We start from the raw sequence: 21,594 nt of genomic DNA, 5'->3' as shown, positions 1-21,594 counted from the left end.
TTTGAGTCTTCAGGCAATATAATGCTATATGTTATTTATTGTTTGAAGTTCCATTTACTTAGAATAATGGATACATTAATTATATCTATTCTGAATGATAGAGGCAGTTATTCAGATACCATATCACATAACAAGTCTATACACCAATAGCCTTTTTCCATTAATAATTCATTTCACTCCTGTAGTTTTTCTTTCTAGATAACTATGCTTAAGCATCTTGGAAAAATTGTGGTAATTTTTTCCTGTTTATTTTTCTTAAAGCAAAGCCAGCCAGCACAAGCCTCTCCATCGAGTGGCAGACAATCTGGGAATAGTGAACGTAAACGAAAGGAACCTCGAGAAAAAGATAAAGAAAAAGAAAAGGAAAAAAATAGCTGTGTCATTTTGTAACAAGTGTGGGTCATGTTGGAACCATCTGTATGTCTTCAGAAACAAAACCATAGGAGGAAAGGAAGAAAAACCGATAAATACCGTCTGTGCCTGATTTCCCAATGGATTTTGTTCATGTTTTTCAGGGGAAAGGTTGTTACTTAGTTACAATCAGACTTTTTCAAGTCACACAGTACACTCTTTATGAGCTGGAGTTTCATGTTACAAGTTGAAAATGCTGTGTGTTGTCATTCATGAAAAATAATGCACTTGTAGCCAAATAAGCAAATCACAGCAAATTTGTGTCATAGTGACATTCATAACTCATATCAGTTAGTAAGCTATTTCATCTTCTATTCTAACAATGAATAGTATTCATTGTTTCCTTCCTCAAATCTAAATATTAGCACAATAATTTCTGAAATTAATTTTTACAATGTTAAATTATGATCTAATCCATGAGAAACCAGGGGTTTAATATAGATTTAAAAAGAAAAGAAAAGACACAAATAACAAGAATAAATAACCCTCAATTGTATATTGGACTAGTTCAGCCCTTGAACAGCTTTACCTTTAGGAATGTACATTTTAGATATATCTTGAGAACTAATAATGGAGCTTGGATTTAATTTAGATAGAAAAAAAAAGATTTGTATTTCTTTTCCAATAAAAAAAAATTACATAACACCAATACTCATCAAAATCAAATCTTAATAACTTTGTAGTGTTATAAAATTTGAGGAATTTTGAAATCTTTAATAAAGGTTACTTGGACCACAGTTACTATTTATTGATAGTGTGATAAGTGAGTATAAAGAGGAAACCATGTGGATGCTAGGCCTTGTAAATATGGAGATGTAGAAATAGAAAAGGAGATAGTTCAGTGTCTACCTTTTTCTAAAATTACCTTGAACCTTAAATTTTAAATGTTTATTTTCTAGAAAATTAAGTATACTTATTAAAACCAACAAAAAAGCACATTTTTGAAAGGATGTTAGATACTCTCTCAGTCTAGTGGAAAAACATTAGTAAAAATCTGTTATCGAGGATAAGAATCTGGAGGAACTTATGTAGAAGCAATCAGATTATTCTAACTTATGAGAACCAAATAAACCTATAACATCTTATAGTGTTTCTAGGATTCAGAAAGAATATTTATTGAACTTTATTATGAGGCAACACATATTTTCCTGTATTTCTATAGTTTGGAAAACTATCCTTAATAGTCCTTTTTATATGCTTTATATTTAAAAGTTTGTTTTAGTCATTTTTGAAAAGACTGTTGCTGCTGCAAGTCATTACGTGATTTACATTCTAAGCCTCAGTAAATTTGTTTGTTCAAGAGCAGCTTAATCTAACCTGAGCATCCACTTGGAGAATGCTTTTTGTGGTCTGGGGTGACAAAAGACTACCAAAAAAATGTGGTCTTGATTTCTTAAGCTATGTCCTTAACATTCTCCGTGATCCAGGACCAGATATAAGATAAATCTATATGTAAAAAGTAAAGTCTTATTTATGGAAGAAATTATTCTAAGGGAAATATCCAGGGTCAAGCTGTATCTTTTACATCCTTCTATATTGCATGTCTGTTTATGTTATACCATTTGTTATTCCTTCAAATTTCATATGCTAGCATGATAAGTCATCAGAGAACCTGTTTGGGGTATAAAACTTTCATACAAAATATTTGGTTAGTCTCTTAATAATAACCCAGAATATGTGTGTATTGCTAAAGTAATCAAATGTACTACAGAATTCTCTATTGGCTCAAACAAGTTGATTTTTAGGCCAAGTTTATTCTTGATATCACTCTGTTGGTTAAAGGAGGAAACTCAAACCTCAGTGTTTGTTTTTCCCAGAACAGATAGTAGTGACAGTGCATTATATTTTATTAAGAAGCAAAACAATAAATCCTTAGAAATTTTAAAAAACATATTTGAGGCATATTTTTCCATAATTATATACTTAACTATTTATTGCCCTTGCAACATATATGTGTAGAAGGTATTCTTCTGTTAATTGTTACTGTCTTAATTTGTTCCAAAGATAACACTGCCATTCTGCAGTCCCATTAGAAGAAAAAAAAATTCACTCAAAACCAGCAGTGCTGCTATCAGATAAGTAAATGTCAACGTATACTTATAAGAAATAACTAAGAAATGTAATGTGTTTGTTAATTCAACCTTTTTCTATGTAATATTTCCCAGTCAGGCTTTCTTACATTCCTGGAATTCAGTTTGATATACCAAGAGTAATAATGATAAAATGTTTACTTTGAATACTGTGGGGGAAAATTAAATGTTCAATTCTATTTAAAAAAAAAACTTCTGAGAGATACTGGTTTCCCATCCTTGAAAGTTATAAAGAATTTAGAGCTATTATGTCTTTATTTTGCTCAAGTCAACAAATTACATATTTAGACATTTCATTGTTGGTTTAGGTACACTGGAATTTGATAGTGGTATATTAGTCTTTCCTTCACAGTATTTTATAATGCTTGAAAACTGTTACATGTGCACTGCTAGTAGAAATTAGAACTTAAACATTTTTGTTTTTAAGATTTATAGGCTAGATTAGAGACACATTTGCATCAACCAATCACCTCTTCTGCAACCAGAGCTAGCAAAAGAAGCAGATGAATGAATGGATATGGTCATTGAACTGTCTCATACTTCAAAGACTTTTCCTTAAGGTTAGTGACCAGTCTTTGTTAACAGTATGAAAATTTTCTTCATGTTAATCCCATTGAATCAACAACGCTGTGATTTATAGTATGTTATCAACACTAAAAAATACATCGTGTGTGTGTGTGTGTGTGTGTGTGTGTGTGTTTCTGAAGCAAGGATCCATGACTTCTAATAGATTCTCAAAGGAGTCTCAGATTTAAGAATCAGCATCACCAAGCTGTTTAAGGCAGCTAAAATTGGAATTGGCTGCTTCCTATAATATGCTGTTTCAGTGTGCATAGTTAAAGTAACTTATTTCATGTTTCAAGATGTCAAGTTAGTAGTTGAATGAGACATAGATTTAAGGTTAAGATTAGTCTTTGGAATATATGTATATATTTTTTGTCTAAAATTTCTAGTATTTGACTACTTATGTTTTGAATTCTTCCTCATACTTCTTGATCTTAGCTTAATTAAGCAAATTACTATCAGAGATTAGTTGACTGAACCCAACATTAACCATTTTGTACTTTCACAAACCTTAACATTTTGTTTTTAATGAATCACCAACTCAGTTCACAAAGAGACAGAAGATCTTGAGAGGAAAGAGGACTAGAAGTAAAGTATATATTTAAGGAAAGAACTATCATTATTAATGTTGGCATATAAAGCAGATATTTGTAAAATTCTGCTGAAGAAAAATCAAGGCAAGAATTTCTAGAACTGTCCTAAAACAATCTCATTTATTTAAATTTTTTTTAAAAAAAAGCAAAAAGCAAATTGATTGTGTTTCACTTAACTTTCCTATTTCAATGGAGTTATTGTAAAACATGATGGAAAGCTTATGGCTTTTACCTATCACAGAATATTTAGGCATACAACTTAAACTATAATAATAAATTTACTAATGTTTGATAAAATAAGATGGAGGCATTAAAGATGGCATATAGTTTGTATTTTAAGGTATGGGAAATGTGAAATTCTGAATCATTTTGTCTAAAAGCCTGGCTTTTATCTTGCCTTCGGCAAATTTACCATGCCTCGATTTACTCTAAATATCTAAAGGACGCTCATTTTTAGTGCTGTGCACCTTGGAATAAAGGGCATAGTATAAGCACAGGGTATTATTGAAATAATCATAAATATTACACATCTTTTGTTCTTGAATGTGTAGATTTTTTCCCCCAATGACAATATTTCTAAAGCCAGTTTTTTGTTTTTTTTAATGTTGTCAAAGTTTGTAGAATTATCTTGTCTTTGAGCATGGCATCATCTCTTCCCCCAATTTTTTTTTTTTTTTTTTTTTTGCTACGCTGCATAGCATGTGGGATCTTAGTTCCCTCTCCAGGGATCAAACCCGTGCCCCCTGCCAGGGAATTCCCTCTTCCCCAAATGTAGTATTTTACAGTTGCTTTTGTGTTCTGTGGGCTATAGGATCAAAACCAAGAGTATTTTGGGAGTATAAAAGCATTAAAAATCTATTTTTTCTGATATCTTTCATATTTCTAAATATTTAGATTCTCTTTGCCTCTTCATGGAACAAAGTACAATGGGATCAGGTTACTAATACATATATGTAAACATTTTTGCATGGATGGAATTCATTTAGATCTCTTAAGTACTGTCCTTTTTAGGGCTATTTAAATTATTTCTGTTTTTTAAGTGTAAAATGTTATTTGGTAATATACAATTAAATTTCTTTTAGAAAGTGACTGAAAATAGTAAAGTAACGGGCTTCCCTGGTGGCACAGTGGTTGAGAGTCCGCCTGCCGATGCAGGGGACACGGGTTCGTGCCCTGGTCCGGGAAGATCCCACATGCCACGGAGCGGCTGGGCCCGTAAGCCATGGCCGCTGAGCCTGCGCGTCCGGAGCCTGTGCTCCACAACGGGAGAGGCCACAACAGTGAGAGGCCCGCGTACCGCAAAAAAAAAAAAAAAAAGTAAAATAACTAACCAGAACCAGAGTTCTTAGGTCCTCTAGTAATTGAGTGTCCTTTTTGACTGATGTCCAAAACTTCTAAAGCTCTTGGGAAAACATAAAAAAATTGTGGTTACTATTCTCTAGTGACACTTTAAAACTAAAATTATAATTGAAGGCTTCTTGAACAAAATACACTGCAATATAGAGATAATGCAGTCTAAGGAACAAATTGCAGGACCCTGATAAGTTTAACTGATTTTGAAGATCTGTCTAAATTTTAACTCATGCATGTCTTACTTAATCCCATTGTTTCTGCCATTAGTAATTAGAGTTTAATAAATTGCGATACACATATATATTTTTACATGAAGGATTCTAGTTTCTAATTTTACTTTTCTGATCTCAAAAAAATTCAACTCAAAAAACAGGATAAAAGTCTTCAGATATTGCCTCAAGTTTAGCTTTATCCTGTTGAGCTGAGAAAGGATGAGATTTAGATTTGTCTGCTTATAATAGGTATTTTTTAGGGCATGGTACTATCCCAGATAAGGTGTTGAAATACCACGGCAGAAACATAAAATCTAAGCTTTAAACCACAGTAGATTTAAAGAACAAAAAGTTGTAGTATTATTCTATAATGTCTCTACTTCATCTGATATTAATTCTAAGAATTCCTTCAAATCACTTAATAATTTGTCACCATTAACTTTACAAACCTTATATCTATCCTCACTGTAATATCCTATCTTGAGAGGCAGGGGTACCTTTTAGATTAGAGGGTGGACAGAGCAAAATTCTTCTGAAGGTGATTCTGGCTTATTTGGCTCTAGTAGTCCCAACTTTAATAGGAATTCAGTAAACTGAAATACCCATTTAAGTTCCCAAATCAGTGACCTGTCCAAATGAGCATTATAACTGAAATACCCTGAAGAGCAGTTCTAACTAATGAAATGTGTTTTAAGACTAAGACTGGCATTTAATTTGTCCTGTATGTCTCTCAATTTTGTCAGTTTTTGTTGTTTTTTTACATCGTGGTTGTATGAAATAACCATTTTTTTCCAGGGTTTATAGGATATCCTAAAGCTTTACAGATTTTTAAAGATGAGGATTTGAAAAGCTTTCAGTAGTTTTTGTTAAAATGCTATCTTCTCAGTAAAATAACAACTATTGTTTTCACACATCCACATATCACAAGTAGGACAATATGATCGGAGATTGATGTATGATTGCTACCCAACAATCAGCAAAAGGGATAATCTTCACTTGTGAAACTTCAGAGGTACCCTGAAAGTCATTTCCTAAAGTTAGTGCATGTGAGTCTTTTTTCCTTGAATTGTGCAGAATAATTGGCTTGTGGCACATATTTGGAGGAGTAGCAAGTGAAATGGTATAATGACTGCAGAGAAAGTGATCTTGAAATACAACAAGAAAAAACAAATGTTCTTCTTCCACTTTATTGCCCATCTGTTTGGGTCAGGAGGTTGCTATAATAGAGCTCTATGCCAGGCCAAGAATGGCCAATTGAAATAGAGTTCTCAAAGAGTTTAAATACATAGATTGTGTATGAGTGCCTATTTTTTTTTTTCTCCTCCTTTTCTTTACTATCTTAATGCCCTTTCTACTTCTGAAATAATTCATCTGTTTTGCTTTATGACCAGCTTTAATTCTAGTTGTAGAATGATAGCAACCCTAGAGGTTGATAGAAAAGAGCATTGAAATACATTTTTTGAATAAAGACACTTAAAAGCATCTACCCAGCTTAGGGTTGAACTGAATTTCTATGAAAGAAAGTTATTGTTTTATATGCTAATTATACTAAAACCATTTGATTTTAAAAAGTAAGTCTTAAGTTTCAGAAGTTTCACTTTTGGAGGATACTCCTAAAAAAGGCATACTGAACACAGATGGGAAAATATAAAATATTTCTGAAAGAATTATTCAGTATTATTCAATGTTTAATTTCATGTTTGTTATTGTACCACAAGGATAGCGTCATTCTTGGATTAAAATGTTGGATTTTTGTTAATATACTTAAATCTGTAACCAGTGGTAACACCCTTAGTATTTTTTATTATAGATTATATTTTATTTCAATAAACTTTGATATTTAGACCAAAAAGTCTTTCTGCTATATATATTAATCTCATTAAGCTACTTCTTACAAATGTTAAGAGTGGGGAAATGGGGAATTGACATTAATTCACATTTACTTAGGATTAACTCTTATCATACTTGGACCAACTCTTGATAAAGACAGTGCTTTTCCCTCAAGAGACAGTGAACAAAGAAACAATTAACTCTAAATTATATAATAGTTAACTACCTGATCCCAGTGGTAGATTTGTTATATCTGATACTTCTATTCTCTTGGAGGACTAAGTTAGCAAGAACTGAGGAGGGAATATTTTCTCTTTACACCATGCCAATCCTAATATAAAGTTTTTTGTCCAACAGTTTTTTTGTCCAACAAAGTTTTTGTCAGCCGATGTCTGGCATTTCTCTGTGAAAGCTTTCTTTCTTTCTTTTTAAATTATTTATTTATTTAATTTAGGCTGCACCAGGTCTTAGTTGCAGCATGCGGACTTCTTAGTTGCGGCGTGCATGTGGGATCTAGTTCCACGACCAGGGATCGAACCTGGACCCCCTGCGCTGGGAGTGCAGAGTCCTACCCACTGGACCACCAGGGAAGTCCCTGTGAAAGCTTTCTTAGACTCCCCAGCCTTCTAGGCAGAATTAATCATTCCACACAGTGTTTTGACGACTTCTCCTCATTTATAGCACTTAAGCTAGACTATGAGCCTTTTAAGAACAGGGATCATGTTTTATTCATCTTGATTTTCTTGGCAATATTACATGATCATTGGCACTTTAAATGAACCTAATATCTACTTAGAGGAATTTTTTTAAATACCTATATTATGTGGTAAGTTATATTGCTTGCCTGTCCTTTAAATAAGTAAGTTGAGTTATTTAATCAGTTTTCCCCTTTAGCATAAAAGTTATATAGGTAGAAGGAACCAAAATCCTTAATCTGTTTCCCCCTACCCCCTGACTCCCCTGATTTTCCGTGGGTATCATCCTGTATCCTCCTAGGCTGCTTGGGGAACAGCAGCCTCAACAAAACTAAAGTAAGCAGCCTTGTTCTTTCCCCATCTCATACCCTTTTTACAGGGTCTCTTTCCTCACTTTATATTATCCTATGAAGTACATACCTATTAATTTGTTGGAGCTGAGATTTGAAGCCAAGCAATCTGACTCCAGAGACTGTGCTCACAAATATATCTGGAAGGGGACAGATAAATCTAGGTCAGGTCTGTGTTCAAATTCTAACTCTTGACTTTTTAAGACACATCTGTTTCAAACCCTGCAGAAATCTTCAAAATCAGGCCTATTAGCCTCCTTTGTACTCACTAGTTAAAGCCAGTTAATTCTGCACAGCCTCTTTTCTCAACTGTAAAACAGAATCATTTCTCTCTCTTAAAATTGTTATAAAGATTAATGTACTTCAATTGTCAAATACATAATAAACACCCAATAAATTATAACAGATTGTGGATAACAGATTAGGGATAACTTTTTTCTTACCAGCCAAGAACTTTAAACGTGAAAAAACACCTCTTTAAATTAGGAAGGCCCCTTAATCCTTATAAAAGTAAACATTTTTTGATTCGCTCCCAATTATAATGCTGATCCTACCATAAGAACTGAGATCAACCTGGACTCTGAATGGCCCAGAGTGAAAAACATGGAACGAACAAAACTTCAGAATACATAAAATAATATAATCATAAATTCCAGATAAGACTTTGGAAATTGTGACATGTTCTCCCTGGAGATTCATTAGTTTACTCATTTATCAAGGAAGATTCAGGAAGTTAGACTTAATAGGAAGGACCATATTTGGACAGTCAATGATCTATCTTTAAAGCTATGGCATTAAATTTTAAAATTAAGTGCAGTAGAAGTCAAGAGCATAGGACCAAGAAAGTCAGCCAGGCTGAAGTCAGCACCTTCAACGATGTCAGGGTCATGTAGGGGATTTTCCTTCTACTACCCTTCTAAGTTCTTGCCTGGGGCCTTGTACAGAAGACAGATTAATAAGAGAAAAACAAATTTATAATATGTTTACATGGGAGATAGGGAAAAATTAGTAACTCACAGAGGTAGCTTAGAATTCTGGCTTAAATACCATTTCAGTTAAAGACAAAAGAAAGTGTGTGGAGAGTAAGGTTTGTTATTGCAGATTAAAGTCTTTAAATTGGTGCCTTCTCCATTGATTAGATTCTCTTGTGATTTAGTCCTCCTCTTTCTGGTAAAGGAAGATTTCCTTTATAAGTATAAATTTCCATTACAAAAAAGCAACTTTGTTTTCAGAGCTTCTGTATCTGCTATTTCTCCAAATAATTCTTATTGCAAAGAGGCATATTTTGGGGTGGCATATTCTGCTACCCGTCAATCAACTCAGGCAAAAGGTGATAGCATTTAAAGGATTCTTCATCCTTTTGAGGACTTTTCTTTGGGCTGCCAACTTTACTAAATAAATCACTATAAAGAAGTGGTGATACTTTAAATAAAATATAGTAGCCTCTGAACCCTGGCATTCCACTGAATGTCCTAGTCCCTAAAATATGGAACTAACTGGTTACTAATAAGTATTATATCAGCAGTACTCCCTATTTATTGGAATATTATCATGTATCAGACATTGAGCTGTTTATATTCTTATCCTTACTTAATCCTCACGAAAATTTTAAGAGATTGATACTATCACAGTTAAGGAAACAGAAACTTGAAAGATTAAGCAACTTACAAAAAGTCAGTGCTAGTGGCAACTTGAAATTTAAAACTGAACCTGTCTAATACTCTATAGTCCATTCTCTTCACAATTATGGAAGCATTCACAAATTTGCATACCTAATATGTTCCAATGACCTCCTTCGTTTTTAAACCACTTCTTATATTTCTGATATTTTTCATCTACATTTCTGGTATCCAATCAAAATTTTAAGCCTGGGATCACTAAAGATTTGCTCCTCTTCTAGATGTGTCATTGTTTTAGTCCTTACAGTTAGGTCTATGATCCATTTCAAGTTAATTTTTCTTTTTAATTGAATAAATTTGATGTGTAACACTGTGTAAGTTTAAGGTACACAGCATGTTACTTTGATACATTTATATATTTAATATGATTGCTCATAATATGCTTATATTACATAATTATAGTGCAATATTGTCTATATTTATTACACTGTGCATTAGATCTCTATGGCTTATTTACTACTTGTTACAAGTCTATACCATTAAGCACCATCACTCTTATTCCCCACCCATCACCGTCCCCTAGTAACCACCATTTTACTGTTTTTTACAGTTTCAATGTTTTTAGATTCCACATGTAAGTGATATTGTACAGTTCTTATCTTTCTCTGTCTGACTTATCTCAGCATAATTGGCTCAAGGTCCATCCATGTTATTGCAAATGAGAGAATATCTTCCTTTCTCATGGCTGAGTTATATTCTGTTGTTAATGTGTACATATCTTTTTTATCCATTTATCGGTTGATGGGTATTTGGGCCATTTCCATATCTTGGCTATTGTGAATAAAGCCACGATAAACATGGGAGTACATATATTTCATCTGAATCCTGTTTTCATTTTTGGGGGGGTATATACCCAAAAATAGAATTGCTGGATCCTATGGTAGATCTATTCTTAATTTTTTAGAAACCTCCATATTGTTTTCCATATTGGTTGGACCAGTTTACATTGCCATGTATAAGGGTACCCTTTACATCACATCCTTACAAGCACCTGTTGTCGCTTATCTTGTTGGTGATAGCCATTCTAACAGGTGTGTGATGATATCTCATTGTGGTTTTGATGTGCACTTCCCTGATTAGTGATGTTGAACACCTCTTCATGTGTCTGTTGGCCATTTTGATGTCCTCTTTGATAAATGTCTAGTTCAGCCCATTTTTTATTTGGATTGTTTGGGCTTTTTGTTACTGAGTGACCAAGTTATTTGTATATATTGGATATTAACCCCTTATCCAATACATGGTTTGCAAAAATTTTCTCCCATTCTTTACATTGTCTTTTCACTTTGTTGTTTCTTTTACTGTGCAGAAGCTTTTGAATTTGATGTAGTCCCATCTGTTGATTTTTTTTCTCTTTTTGTTTGTGCTTTGGCATCATACCCCCAAAATTATTGCCAAGATCAATATCGATGAGATTCTTCCACATGTTTTCTTCTAGGAGTTTTATGGTATCAGGTTTTAAAAATTAAAAAAATTCATGTTGAGTGAATTTTTCTGAGTGGCCTGAAATATAGGGGTCCAGTTTCATTTTTCTGCATGCATTTTTCCAGTTTTCCCAGCACCATTTGTGGAAGAGACTGTCCTTTCCCTTCGAGTATTCTTGGCTCCCTTGTTGAATATTAGTTGATTGTGTATGTTGGGGATTAATTCTGGACTCTCTATTCTGTTCCATTGGTCGACGTGTCTATTTTTGTGCCAGTACCATACTGTTTTGATTACTGTGGCTTTGTAGTATAGTTTGAAATCTGGAAGTGTAATACGTCCAGCTTTGTTCTTTTGTCTCTGGATTGCTTTGACTATTCAGGGTCTTTTATGGTTCAACACAAATTTAGGATTGTTTCGTCTATTTCTGTGAAGAATGTCTTTAGCATATTGATGGGTAATGCACTGAATCTCTGAATGGCTTTGGGTAGTATGTCCATTTTAACAATATTAATTCTTCCAATCCATAAGTATGGGATATCATTCCATTTGTTTGTGTATTCTTCAATTTCTTTCAGTAAAGTTTTGTAGTTTTCATTATACAGATCTTTCATTTACTTAAATTTATTCCTCAGTATTTTATTATTTTTGATGCTATGTGAATGGGATGGTTTCATTTCTTTTTCAGATACTTTAGTGATTTCGTATGTTGATTTTGGAAGGCAGCTATGCTCAACACTATACCACCAACGCTACACTGTCTGTTGATTTTGTATCCTGCCACTTTACTGAAATTGTTGACTAATTCCAAGTTTTTTGACCAATTCTTTGGGACTTTCTATATATAGGATCATATCATCAGCAAATAATGACAGTTTCACTTCTTTCTTTCTGATTTGGATGCCTTTTATTTCTTTATCTTGACTAATTGCTCTAGCTAGGACTTCCAGAGCTATATTTAATAGGTGTGGTGAGACTGGGCATCCTTGCCTTATTCCTGACCTTAAGAGAAACATTTTCAATTTCTCACCATTTCATTTCTAATTTTATTTGAGTCATCTCTTTTCTTCTTAGCCTAACTAAATGTTCATCAATCTTGTTTACCTTTTCAAAGACCCAGCTCTTAGTTTTGTCGATTTTTCTGTTGTTTTTATGGTCTCTATTTCATTTATGTCTCCTCTGACTTACTATTTCCTTCCTTCTGCTGACTTTGAGCTTAATTTGTTCTTTTCCTAGTTCCTTGAGGTGTAAAGTTATATTATTTGAGATCTTTCTAATTTCTTAACAAATGTGTTTATTGCTATACTTTCCTCTCAGAACTGCTTTTGCTGCATTCCACAATATTTGATATGTTGTGTTTTCATTTTCATTTGTTTTGAGATAAATTTTAACTTCCCTTTTTCTTCTTTGATCAAATGAAGTGTGTTGTTTAGTTTCTACATATTTGTACATCTTCTCACTTTCCTCTTATTGTTGATTTCTATTTTTTTTTACCATTGTGTTCAGAGAAGATAGTTGGTATGATTTCAATCTCCTTAAATTTACTAAGATTTGTGGCTAATCATGTGACCTCTCCTGGAGAATGTTTCATGTGCACTTGAGAAGAATGTATTCTACTCCTGTTTGGTGGAATGTTCTGTCTATTAAGCTCACTTGTTCTAACATGTGGTTCAATTCCAAAGTTTCCTTGTGGGTTTTCTGTCTGGAAAATGTATCCCTTGCTGATAGTGGGGTTTTGAAGTCCCTAGCAATTATTGTATTGTTGTCTATTTCTCCCTTAAATCTATTATTAATTGCTTAATATAGTTCGGTGCTAGGGTGTTGGGAGTGTATATATTTACAGTTGTTGTATCTCCTTAGTGTATTGACCCCTTTATCATTATTTAATTACTTTCTTTGTCTTTTCTTACCCTTTATGATTTGCAGTCTTCTTTTGTCTGATATAACTATGACTAAACCCGTGTCTTTTCATTTCAATTTGCTTGAAATATCATCATCCATCCTTTCAGTTTGACCCTATGTGTGTCTATAAAGCTGAAACGAGGACTTCCCTGGTGGTACAGTGGTTAAGAATCGACCTGCCAGTGCAGGGGGACACAGGTTTGAGCCCTGGTCCGGGAAGATCCCACATGCCGCAGAGCAACTAAGCCCGTGCACCACAACTACCGAGCCCGCATGCCTAGAGCCCGTGCTCCGCAACAAGAGAAGCCACCACGATGAGAAGCCTGTGCACGGCAACAGAGTAACCCCCTCTCGCTGCAACTAGAGAAAGCCCGCATGCAGCCAAAAAAAAATAATAATTAAAAAAAAAAAAAGAATCTGTAATTTGAAAACTCCCTGCAAACAAAAGTCTAGGACCAGATGGCTTTCCTGGGGAATTCTACCAAATATATAAAGAAGAACTTACACCTGTCGTTCTCAGACAATTCCAAAAAACTGAAGAGGAGGAAACACTACCAAATTCATTCTGCAAGGCCACCATTACTCTGATAACAAAACCAGACAAAGACACCACAAAAGAAATTACAGGCCAATATCTGCCATGAATATAGTTGCAAAAATTCTCAATGAAATATTAGCAAACCAAATCCAACAATACATAAAAAGTATAATACACCATGATCAAGTTGGATTCATTCCAGGGTCGCAGGAATGGTTCAAGATACGTAAATCAATCAACATATGTTCATTGACATTAATGTTAACACCACATTAACAAAAAGACAAATCTGCATGATCGTCTCAATAGATGCAGAAAAAGCATTTGACAAAATTCAACATCATTTATGATCAAAAACTCTCACCGAAGTGTGTATAGCGTGAACATATCTCAACATAATAAAGGCCACTTACAACAAACCCACAGCCAACATAATACTCAACAGTGAAAAGCTGAAAGCCTTCCTACTAAATTCAGGAACAAGACAAGGATGCCCACTGTCACCACTTCTATTCAACATAGTATTGGAAGTCCTAGCTACAAAAATCAGACAATAAAAAGAAATAAAAAGTATCCAAATTGGAAGGAAAGAAGTAAAACCATTACTATTTGCAGATGACATGATACTTTATATAGAAAACCCTTAAGTCTCCACACAAAAACTATTAGAATAAATAATTTCAGCAAGGTAGCAGGATACAAGATTAATATACAGAAATCTGTTGTGTTTCTATACACTAATAATGATATATTAACAAAAATAAACAATTGGGCCCTAATTAAACTTAAACGCTTTTTCACAGCAAAAGAAACCACAAACAAGATTGAAAAGACAACCCTCAGAATGGGAGGAAATACTTGCAAATGAAGCAACTGACAAAGGATTAATCTCCAAAATATACAAGCAGCTCATACAGCTCAATATCAAAAAAACAAACAACCCAATCAAAAAATGGGCAGAAGACCTAAATAGACATTAGGCTGAGTAAAAAGCTGAAACTCATTAGGTTGGGTTAAAAAAAAAAAAAAAAAAAAAGATAGTTTTAAACTGAACAGTTCCCAGAGGTACGCAGGGCAATAAGTTCAAGCTTCAACCAGCCAAAGCAGAGTTCTGAGTGATCAACTAGGGCATACATTGTTGACCACAAAGAAAGCACCCCACAGTATTATGATTAAACTACCCCTTGAATGGACAGATCCTGAAAACAAAGCTCATATTTATCAAACTGATCAACAAATAACTTAAATGCCTTATATTCCTTGAAGGAAGACAACAAAATCCATATATTCAACAATACAGCATTCATAATATTCAGCATCCAGTCAAAAATTATTAGACTTGCCAGAAACCAAGAAAATGTGATCCCTAACCAGGAAGAAACCTCAAATGAAAGGGATTGTAAGAGATGTTAAATTAGCAGACAAGGACCTTAAATACTATTGTATATTTATGTATTTAAAGGCAAACATGAAGATAATGAAGAGAGAAATCAAAAATATTTTTAAAAAACCAAATAAAGCATTTAGAGATTTAAAAACATATGTGAAATAAAATTTTCACAGGATAAGATTAACAGTGGATTAGACATTGCAGATGAAAAGACTGGTAAACAAAAGCAAGAGGATTAAATGAATAAAAAAATAAACAGAAGTTCAGTGACCCTTGAAGCAACATCATCTTAGAAAATACATGTAAATGAAGTCTTAGAATAACAGTACGGAGTGTAGAAAAAAAAATGATGGCCAAAATTTTCTTATTTGATTTTTTAAAAAAGTTACAGAGCCACAAAGCTCAAAAATCACAAATAGGAAATACACACACCAACACACATCATAATCAAATTGCTAAAAACCAGTGATAAACAGAAAATCTTAAAGCAATCAGGAGAGGAGAGGGGGAGGAATATCTCATCTTTGCACCTTCTCACCCAGAATACTTGTTAAAGTTATCCAATAATGCAAGACCCCTAGACATTGGCTGGCGCCTTAGTAGTAGCTGTCACCACATAACACATGCCAAGGGACTGATACTTTGGACAAAGGGCTCACTGCGTTGTACCAAGGAGAGAGATTTCTTTGGTGCTAAGTCCCAACCCAGATCCTTTGGAAAGACAGCCACCTAGGAGTAGACCATGCCCCTTCCCTTCCTTTTCCCATAACCACCTAAAAGGTTGGCACTATGAGTCATCAGGCAGAGATACAAAGTGAAAGCTGTGGCTTCCCCCATGAAGCAAAAGGCAGATCTGTAGCACAGTAGTTTCCATCTTTCAAAAATACCATGGTATTTCTGCAGCACAGCAAAGGGATTAGTTTAAACCTAACTTAAGCCAAGCGTCCTTAAACCAGACAACCATTGCCACGAGAGAGGTCCCTAACCCTAACAATACTGATTTAAGGCTCTCTGGAGGAAAACAATATGAGCAGAATAAAGGACCTCCCCCCAGTATATCCAGTGTCAAAGGAAGGAAGGAAAGGAGAGAAGGAGGGAAGAAGGGAGGGGAAAAGGGAGGGACAGCCAGTTTAATGAGAGACATAATGGTCTCTTCAAATAACGTAATTTTACTCTAGTCTGCAAATAGATGCCTAAATGGGTCTCTATCTTGCCCCAGGCCTTCATCTCTCTCAAGTCTCCTTGGATAACTTACACCTTATAGCAACTTAAAACAACTTTCCAATGCTTGTTCCTATCTTTAGAGGCTAAGTCTTTCCTCTATGTATATGAAGACTCATTATATATGAGGCCCTTTTAATAATGTCTCCCTGTATCTTTATGGATTTTCAATCCTGCCCCCCACCACGTTAAGGGTAGGAAACTAGATCAAGGATGCATAGTCCTTTTGGACCCATTAACTGTGGATTATCTGTCAGGCTAGGCACCTGCCCATCGGATAGGGAACCCTTTTGAGCTTGAACTTCCACTACCTGAAATCTTCTTCAATATCCAGATAATAAAGGGGTGGGTAATTCTTCTGAGCTCTCACTCCAATCCCCTCAAGGAAATAAAAATGAGTTGTCCAGGGTCATTTCCATAGACAGTGTGGACTACCAAGAAGGGAAATAGAAAATCCCACTTAGTGAATGAAAATTACATTCAGAGATAATAATAAAATCAACACCATATCCCATAATAATGAAATCAAAATCAGTATCAGGCAACAAAAGCCTGCCAAGTGCAGCTGTGCACCATTCCATTGGCTATTTGTTTTGTTACTTTTGGTCTGTGTGCTTTTGTTGGTTTGCAGTCTGGAGGCCCAAACCCTCCAAGTAAGTCACTGTTTCAACCAAACACAGCAAATGTTGAGGCCTGCATACCATCAAGTGTGACTAATGCAAGCTCTGCAGCCCAAAGGTCCTGCCAGCTTGCCTGCCAACAATCAATCAAACCAACTAATAAAGCAAAAGGCCCATAATAATTGGCTTAGTTGGAGGACCTGCCTGCAGTTTAATTCTAGATCTCTAACTACCTCAGCCATGGATATTTAAATAACAAACAACCTGACTGTTAATAACATGCACCTAAATCAGGGCATAAGATTTAAAACCTATTTGTTGCAGAATTCCCTTCGTCCCCCACCTGGGGAAAACCTTGGACTGTTGGGAGTTTTTAGATTTGGCCAGCCCTATATGGGGGTTTAAATGTGCCAACTGGGTTCTGGTACTTTGGCCCAATTATGGCAGTATCATGGATGCCAGCATCTCTTTTGCTAGCTGTGTACCCACAAAGCTTCTTGACTTAAGCTTGCAAGTAAAGCTCCCAGGCCCAACATTGCCTTCAAATTCCACAAGCGGCTTATTCTTCTTATACCATAAAGTCAGAAAAACGTGAGCCCTATCAATCTGAGTGGGTATCCACTTACGAAGGACGCACCAGTCCCACATCCCAGATGCCATTGCTGTGGTCCAGGAGTTCACCACTAGATGACATCGCCTCAGACACCATCTCTCCTGTCCAAGATCTGCGCATCAAACGCTGAGACCACTGCCCGAGCTACGCCCATGGGTGGCCTCTCCTAAGCCACTGACACATTAGACACAGGTCACTTATTGCTTCTCCTCTTTTGCTATGAGGGGTCCTATTATGCTTGCTGTTTATGTGGCCCATGACCCTAGTATACTCCTTGCTCTCTGCCAAAATATATACCTTTATACTCCCATGTCTAATGGGAAACCCTGTTTCCCAAATAGCACTACGATCTGTGTCATTCTAAAAATTAATGATAATGATTGCCTTCCCCAGGAGGCAACTACCTCATATGAGCCCACTCCCCATTGCATTCTCCTACTCCCCCCTCTGGCTTGCCACTTCTCACCTTGCATGTGTGACCATGGCTACCACACTACCCTTGCCCCTTGGTTACAAATACTACTGACATTTATATATACCTTATTGAACTCTCAGTTCATTCTCTCCCAACAATATAACTGCAGAACCTACCACCATGACCCAAGAAATACACTAAGATATTGTCATGAAAAATATAACTTAGACTTTTAACATACCTGACAACTCCAAGATACTGTTAGAGACCTCAGAAATTTCAGATGTTTTCACGGCTAATGCCATGTAAATGGGGAACTTAGTTATGGCCAGCCCATTAGGACTCCTTGTACTTCTGTTTTCTTCCTTTTCACTCTCATAATAAAATATTTTCTATGCCATTCAGGGCAACTTATGCTCTACTCTCTAAAATTCTCTACTATTCAGGCCACTCAAATGTCCCAAATAACTGAACTCGAAACTGATGATAAGACATTAGGGGTCAATTGTAATATTTTTTAAAATGCTATCTTAAGATATTTTTTATTGAGGTATAATTGACAGATAGGAACTGTACATACTTAAGGTGTACAGCTTGATGTTCTGACATTGTGAAATGATCACCACAACCAACTAATTAACATATCCGTCACCTCACATAGCTACCATTTTTCTTTTCTTTTCCTTCCTTTGTAGTGAAAACACTTAACATCTCTCTCAGGAAATTTCAAGTACACAATACAGTATTGTTAACTACAGTCACCATGCTGTACATGAGACCTTCAGAACTCATTCGTCGTGTGTAACTGAAACTCTGTCCCCTTTCACCAACATTTCCCTATTTTCCCCTTCCTTCTGTCCCTGGCAACCATCATATTCTCTGCTTCTATGAAACTGGCAATTTTAGGTTCCATATATAAGTGAGATCATACAGGATTTGTCTTTAAGTGTCTGGCTTATTTCACTTAGCATAATGTCTTTCAGGCTCATCCATGTTGTACCAAATGGCAGGATATCCTTTTATAAGGCTGAATAATATTTTATTGTATATATGTGTATACAAACACACACACACACACACACACACACACACATCTTCTTTATCCATTCACCCATCAGTGAACATTTAGGTTGTTTCCAGGCTACAATAAACATAGGAGTGCAGATATCTCCTCAAGATTCAGACTTCATTTCTTTAAAATATATATCGAGAAGTTAAAAACACTATCTTGATCAATTTTAAGCCCCTGGCTAGTGGCAAGTCAGTTTCCCTTCTTGAGTGGCTAAATCCACACCCAACCACTTCCCTTACTGGGCTCTCACACTCCAGGCCACTATGCACCCAACCTAACTGCCGTGGGACAAGGTACCAGACAAGTAAGACAGTCCCTATGCCCCTAGTTAAATCATTCAAGTTAGCCAATCCACAGAAGAGTCATGAAACCTAACTGACCACACCTCATTTACCATATATAGGATGCCCCCTACAGCTCTAATTTGTTGTTACCCTGTCCCTGGGTGCAATCTCTCGTGGTACTGCATGGTAGCTTTTTCTTGTTCAGCGCTGTGAGTAACAGAGTTCTGCCTTTCATCTATCCAAGTACCATTGTATCCCACCATCAAAAGAATCTTTAAATGTTATAAACAATTAGAAAACGGGCTATAAAAAATGATCTAAGCTTCTACCTTAAGAGGAGAGAAAGAGCAAATGGAACCCAAGTAAGCAGACAGAAATAATGAATGATAAGAGAAGGAAAAAATGGATAGAAAATAGACAAATGATAAAGAAAATAATAAAACAAAAAGCTGGTTCTTTGAGGGTAGAAAAAATTGTAAATTACTTTAGCCAGGCTGACCTAGAGAAAAAGAGAAAAGACACACATGCCAAGAATGAAAGAGGAGACATCACTAGAAATCCTACAGCCATTAAAAGGACAATAGGGAATGTATTAATAATTTTCTGCCAATAAGTGTGATCACTTACATAAAATGGATAAATTCCTTGAAAGACACAAGTTACCAAAATCAGTTTCAAGATGAAATAGAAAATCTTAGTAGCCTTATGTCTATTTAGAAAATTGAGCCTATACGTTTAATACCTCCTCAAAAGAAAAGTCCATGCCCAAATGTCATCGCTGGTAAATTCTATCAAACATTTAAGAACAAAATAACACCAATCTTACACAAACTCCTTCAGAAAAAGGCAAAGGAGGGAACATTTCTCTATTACATTTATGAGGCCAGTAATACCTTCATAAGCATTATAAGAAAAGAGAACTACAGGCTAATATTCCTCGTGGAAACAATACAAAAATCTTTAACAGCAACAATAACAACAACAAATGAACAAAGAATGAAGACTCAAACTTTCTGATTTCAAACTTGCTACAAAGCAACAAAAATAAATATGTTACTGTCATAAGGATAGACATATTGATCAATGAAATAGAATTCAGAGTTCAGAAATAGAACCATATGTCTATGGTCAGCTGAATTTGACAAGGTGCCAAGACTATTCAACGGGGAAAGGATTATCTTTTCGAAAAATGGTGCTGAAACAACTGATACACATGCAAAAAAATGAAATTTGACCCTTACCTCATACCATATAAAAAAAGTAACCCCAGGGCTTCCCTGGTGGCGCAGTGGTTGGGAGTCCGCCTGCCGATGCAGGGGACACGGGTTCGTGCCCCGGTCTGGGAAGATCCCACGTGCCGCGGAGCGGCTGGGCCCGTGAGCCATGGCCGCTGAGCCTGCGTGTCCGGAGCCTGTGCTTCACAATGGGAGAGGCCACAACAGTGAGAGGCCCGCGTACCGTAAAAAAAAAAAAAAACAAAAACATTAACGCCAAATTGATCATACACCTAAATGTAAGAGCTAAAACTGTAAAACTCTTAGGAGAAAACATACTGGTAAGTCTTCATGACTTCTGGTTTGGCAATGAATCCATAGAAATGACACCAAAAGCACAAGCATCAAGAAAATGTAGATTGTACTTCATCAAAATTTAACACTTTTGTTTATCAAAGGATACCCTAATAAACTGAAACAACCACCAACAGCATGGGAGGAAATATTTACAAATCATATATCTGATAAAGGACTTCTACCTAGAATATATAAAGAATTCTTACAACTCATTAAAAAAAGGCAAATAACAATAAAAAATGAACAAAAGGTCTGAAGAGACATTTCTCCAAGGAAGATATACAAATAGCCTATAAGCACTGGAAAAGACGCTCGGCTTTATAACTCATCAGAGGAATACAAACCAAAACCACAACGAGATACCATTTCACACCCACTAGATTGGCTAGAATAAAAAGAGAGTAAATATTGTAAGAAAAAGGAAAAATCAGAACTTGCACATACTGTTCATGGGAATATAAAATTGTGCAGCCAATTTGGAAAACAGTACGACAGTTCCTCAACATAGAGTTACCATATGGCCCAGCAATTCCACTACTAGGTGTATGCCCAAGAGAAATGGAAACATATGCCCACATAAAACATGTTCAGGAATGTTCATAATAGCATTACTCACAATAGCTAAAAGATGAAAACAAACCAAATGTGCATCAGATACATGTATAAGTGAATCACTTTGCTGTACACCTGAAACTGTCACAACATTGTTAATCAACTATACTCCAGTACCAAATAAAAGGTTAAAAAAAAGAGAGAAAACAAATGTCCATCA

The 21,594-nt window shown here is 35.4% G+C and overlaps 1 protein-coding gene and 1 long non-coding RNA gene across 3 annotated transcripts in view; one reads left to right on the top strand and one right to left on the bottom strand.

Annotated features, from left to right (window-relative positions):
- MINDY2 (MINDY lysine 48 deubiquitinase 2) overlaps window positions 1-2,868 on the top strand; it is a 73,242-nt gene extending 70,374 nt beyond the window's left edge. The window contains exon 9 of one of the 2 annotated variants that reach the window (XM_024761357.1): window positions 262-2,868. In XM_024761357.1, coding sequence (XP_024617125.1) covers window positions 262-390 — 129 coding nt within the window. In that variant the 3' untranslated portion in view covers window positions 391-2,868. The remainder of the gene's footprint in view (window positions 1-261) is intronic. The other variant, XM_024761364.1, reaches the window with a different exon arrangement.
- LOC112410677 (uncharacterized) overlaps window positions 1-20,520 on the bottom strand; it is a 29,439-nt gene extending 8,919 nt beyond the window's left edge. The window contains exons 1-2 of the long non-coding RNA XR_003005473.1: window positions 20,493-20,520; window positions 8,169-8,238 (exon numbers count right to left, since the gene is read on the bottom strand). This is a non-coding gene — a long non-coding RNA (uncharacterized LOC112410677). The remainder of the gene's footprint in view (window positions 1-8,168; window positions 8,239-20,492) is intronic.
- Window positions 20,521-21,594: the final 1,074 nt, after the last annotated feature.

This window comes from Neophocaena asiaeorientalis, unplaced genomic scaffold (assembly GCF_003031525.2).
Source record: "Neophocaena asiaeorientalis asiaeorientalis breed wild unplaced genomic scaffold, Neophocaena_asiaeorientalis_V1.1 scaffold2, whole genome shotgun sequence".
Classification (NCBI taxonomy): domain Eukaryota; kingdom Metazoa; phylum Chordata; class Mammalia; order Artiodactyla; family Phocoenidae; genus Neophocaena; species Neophocaena asiaeorientalis.
This window is presented reverse-complemented; position numbering and strand designations above follow the sequence as displayed.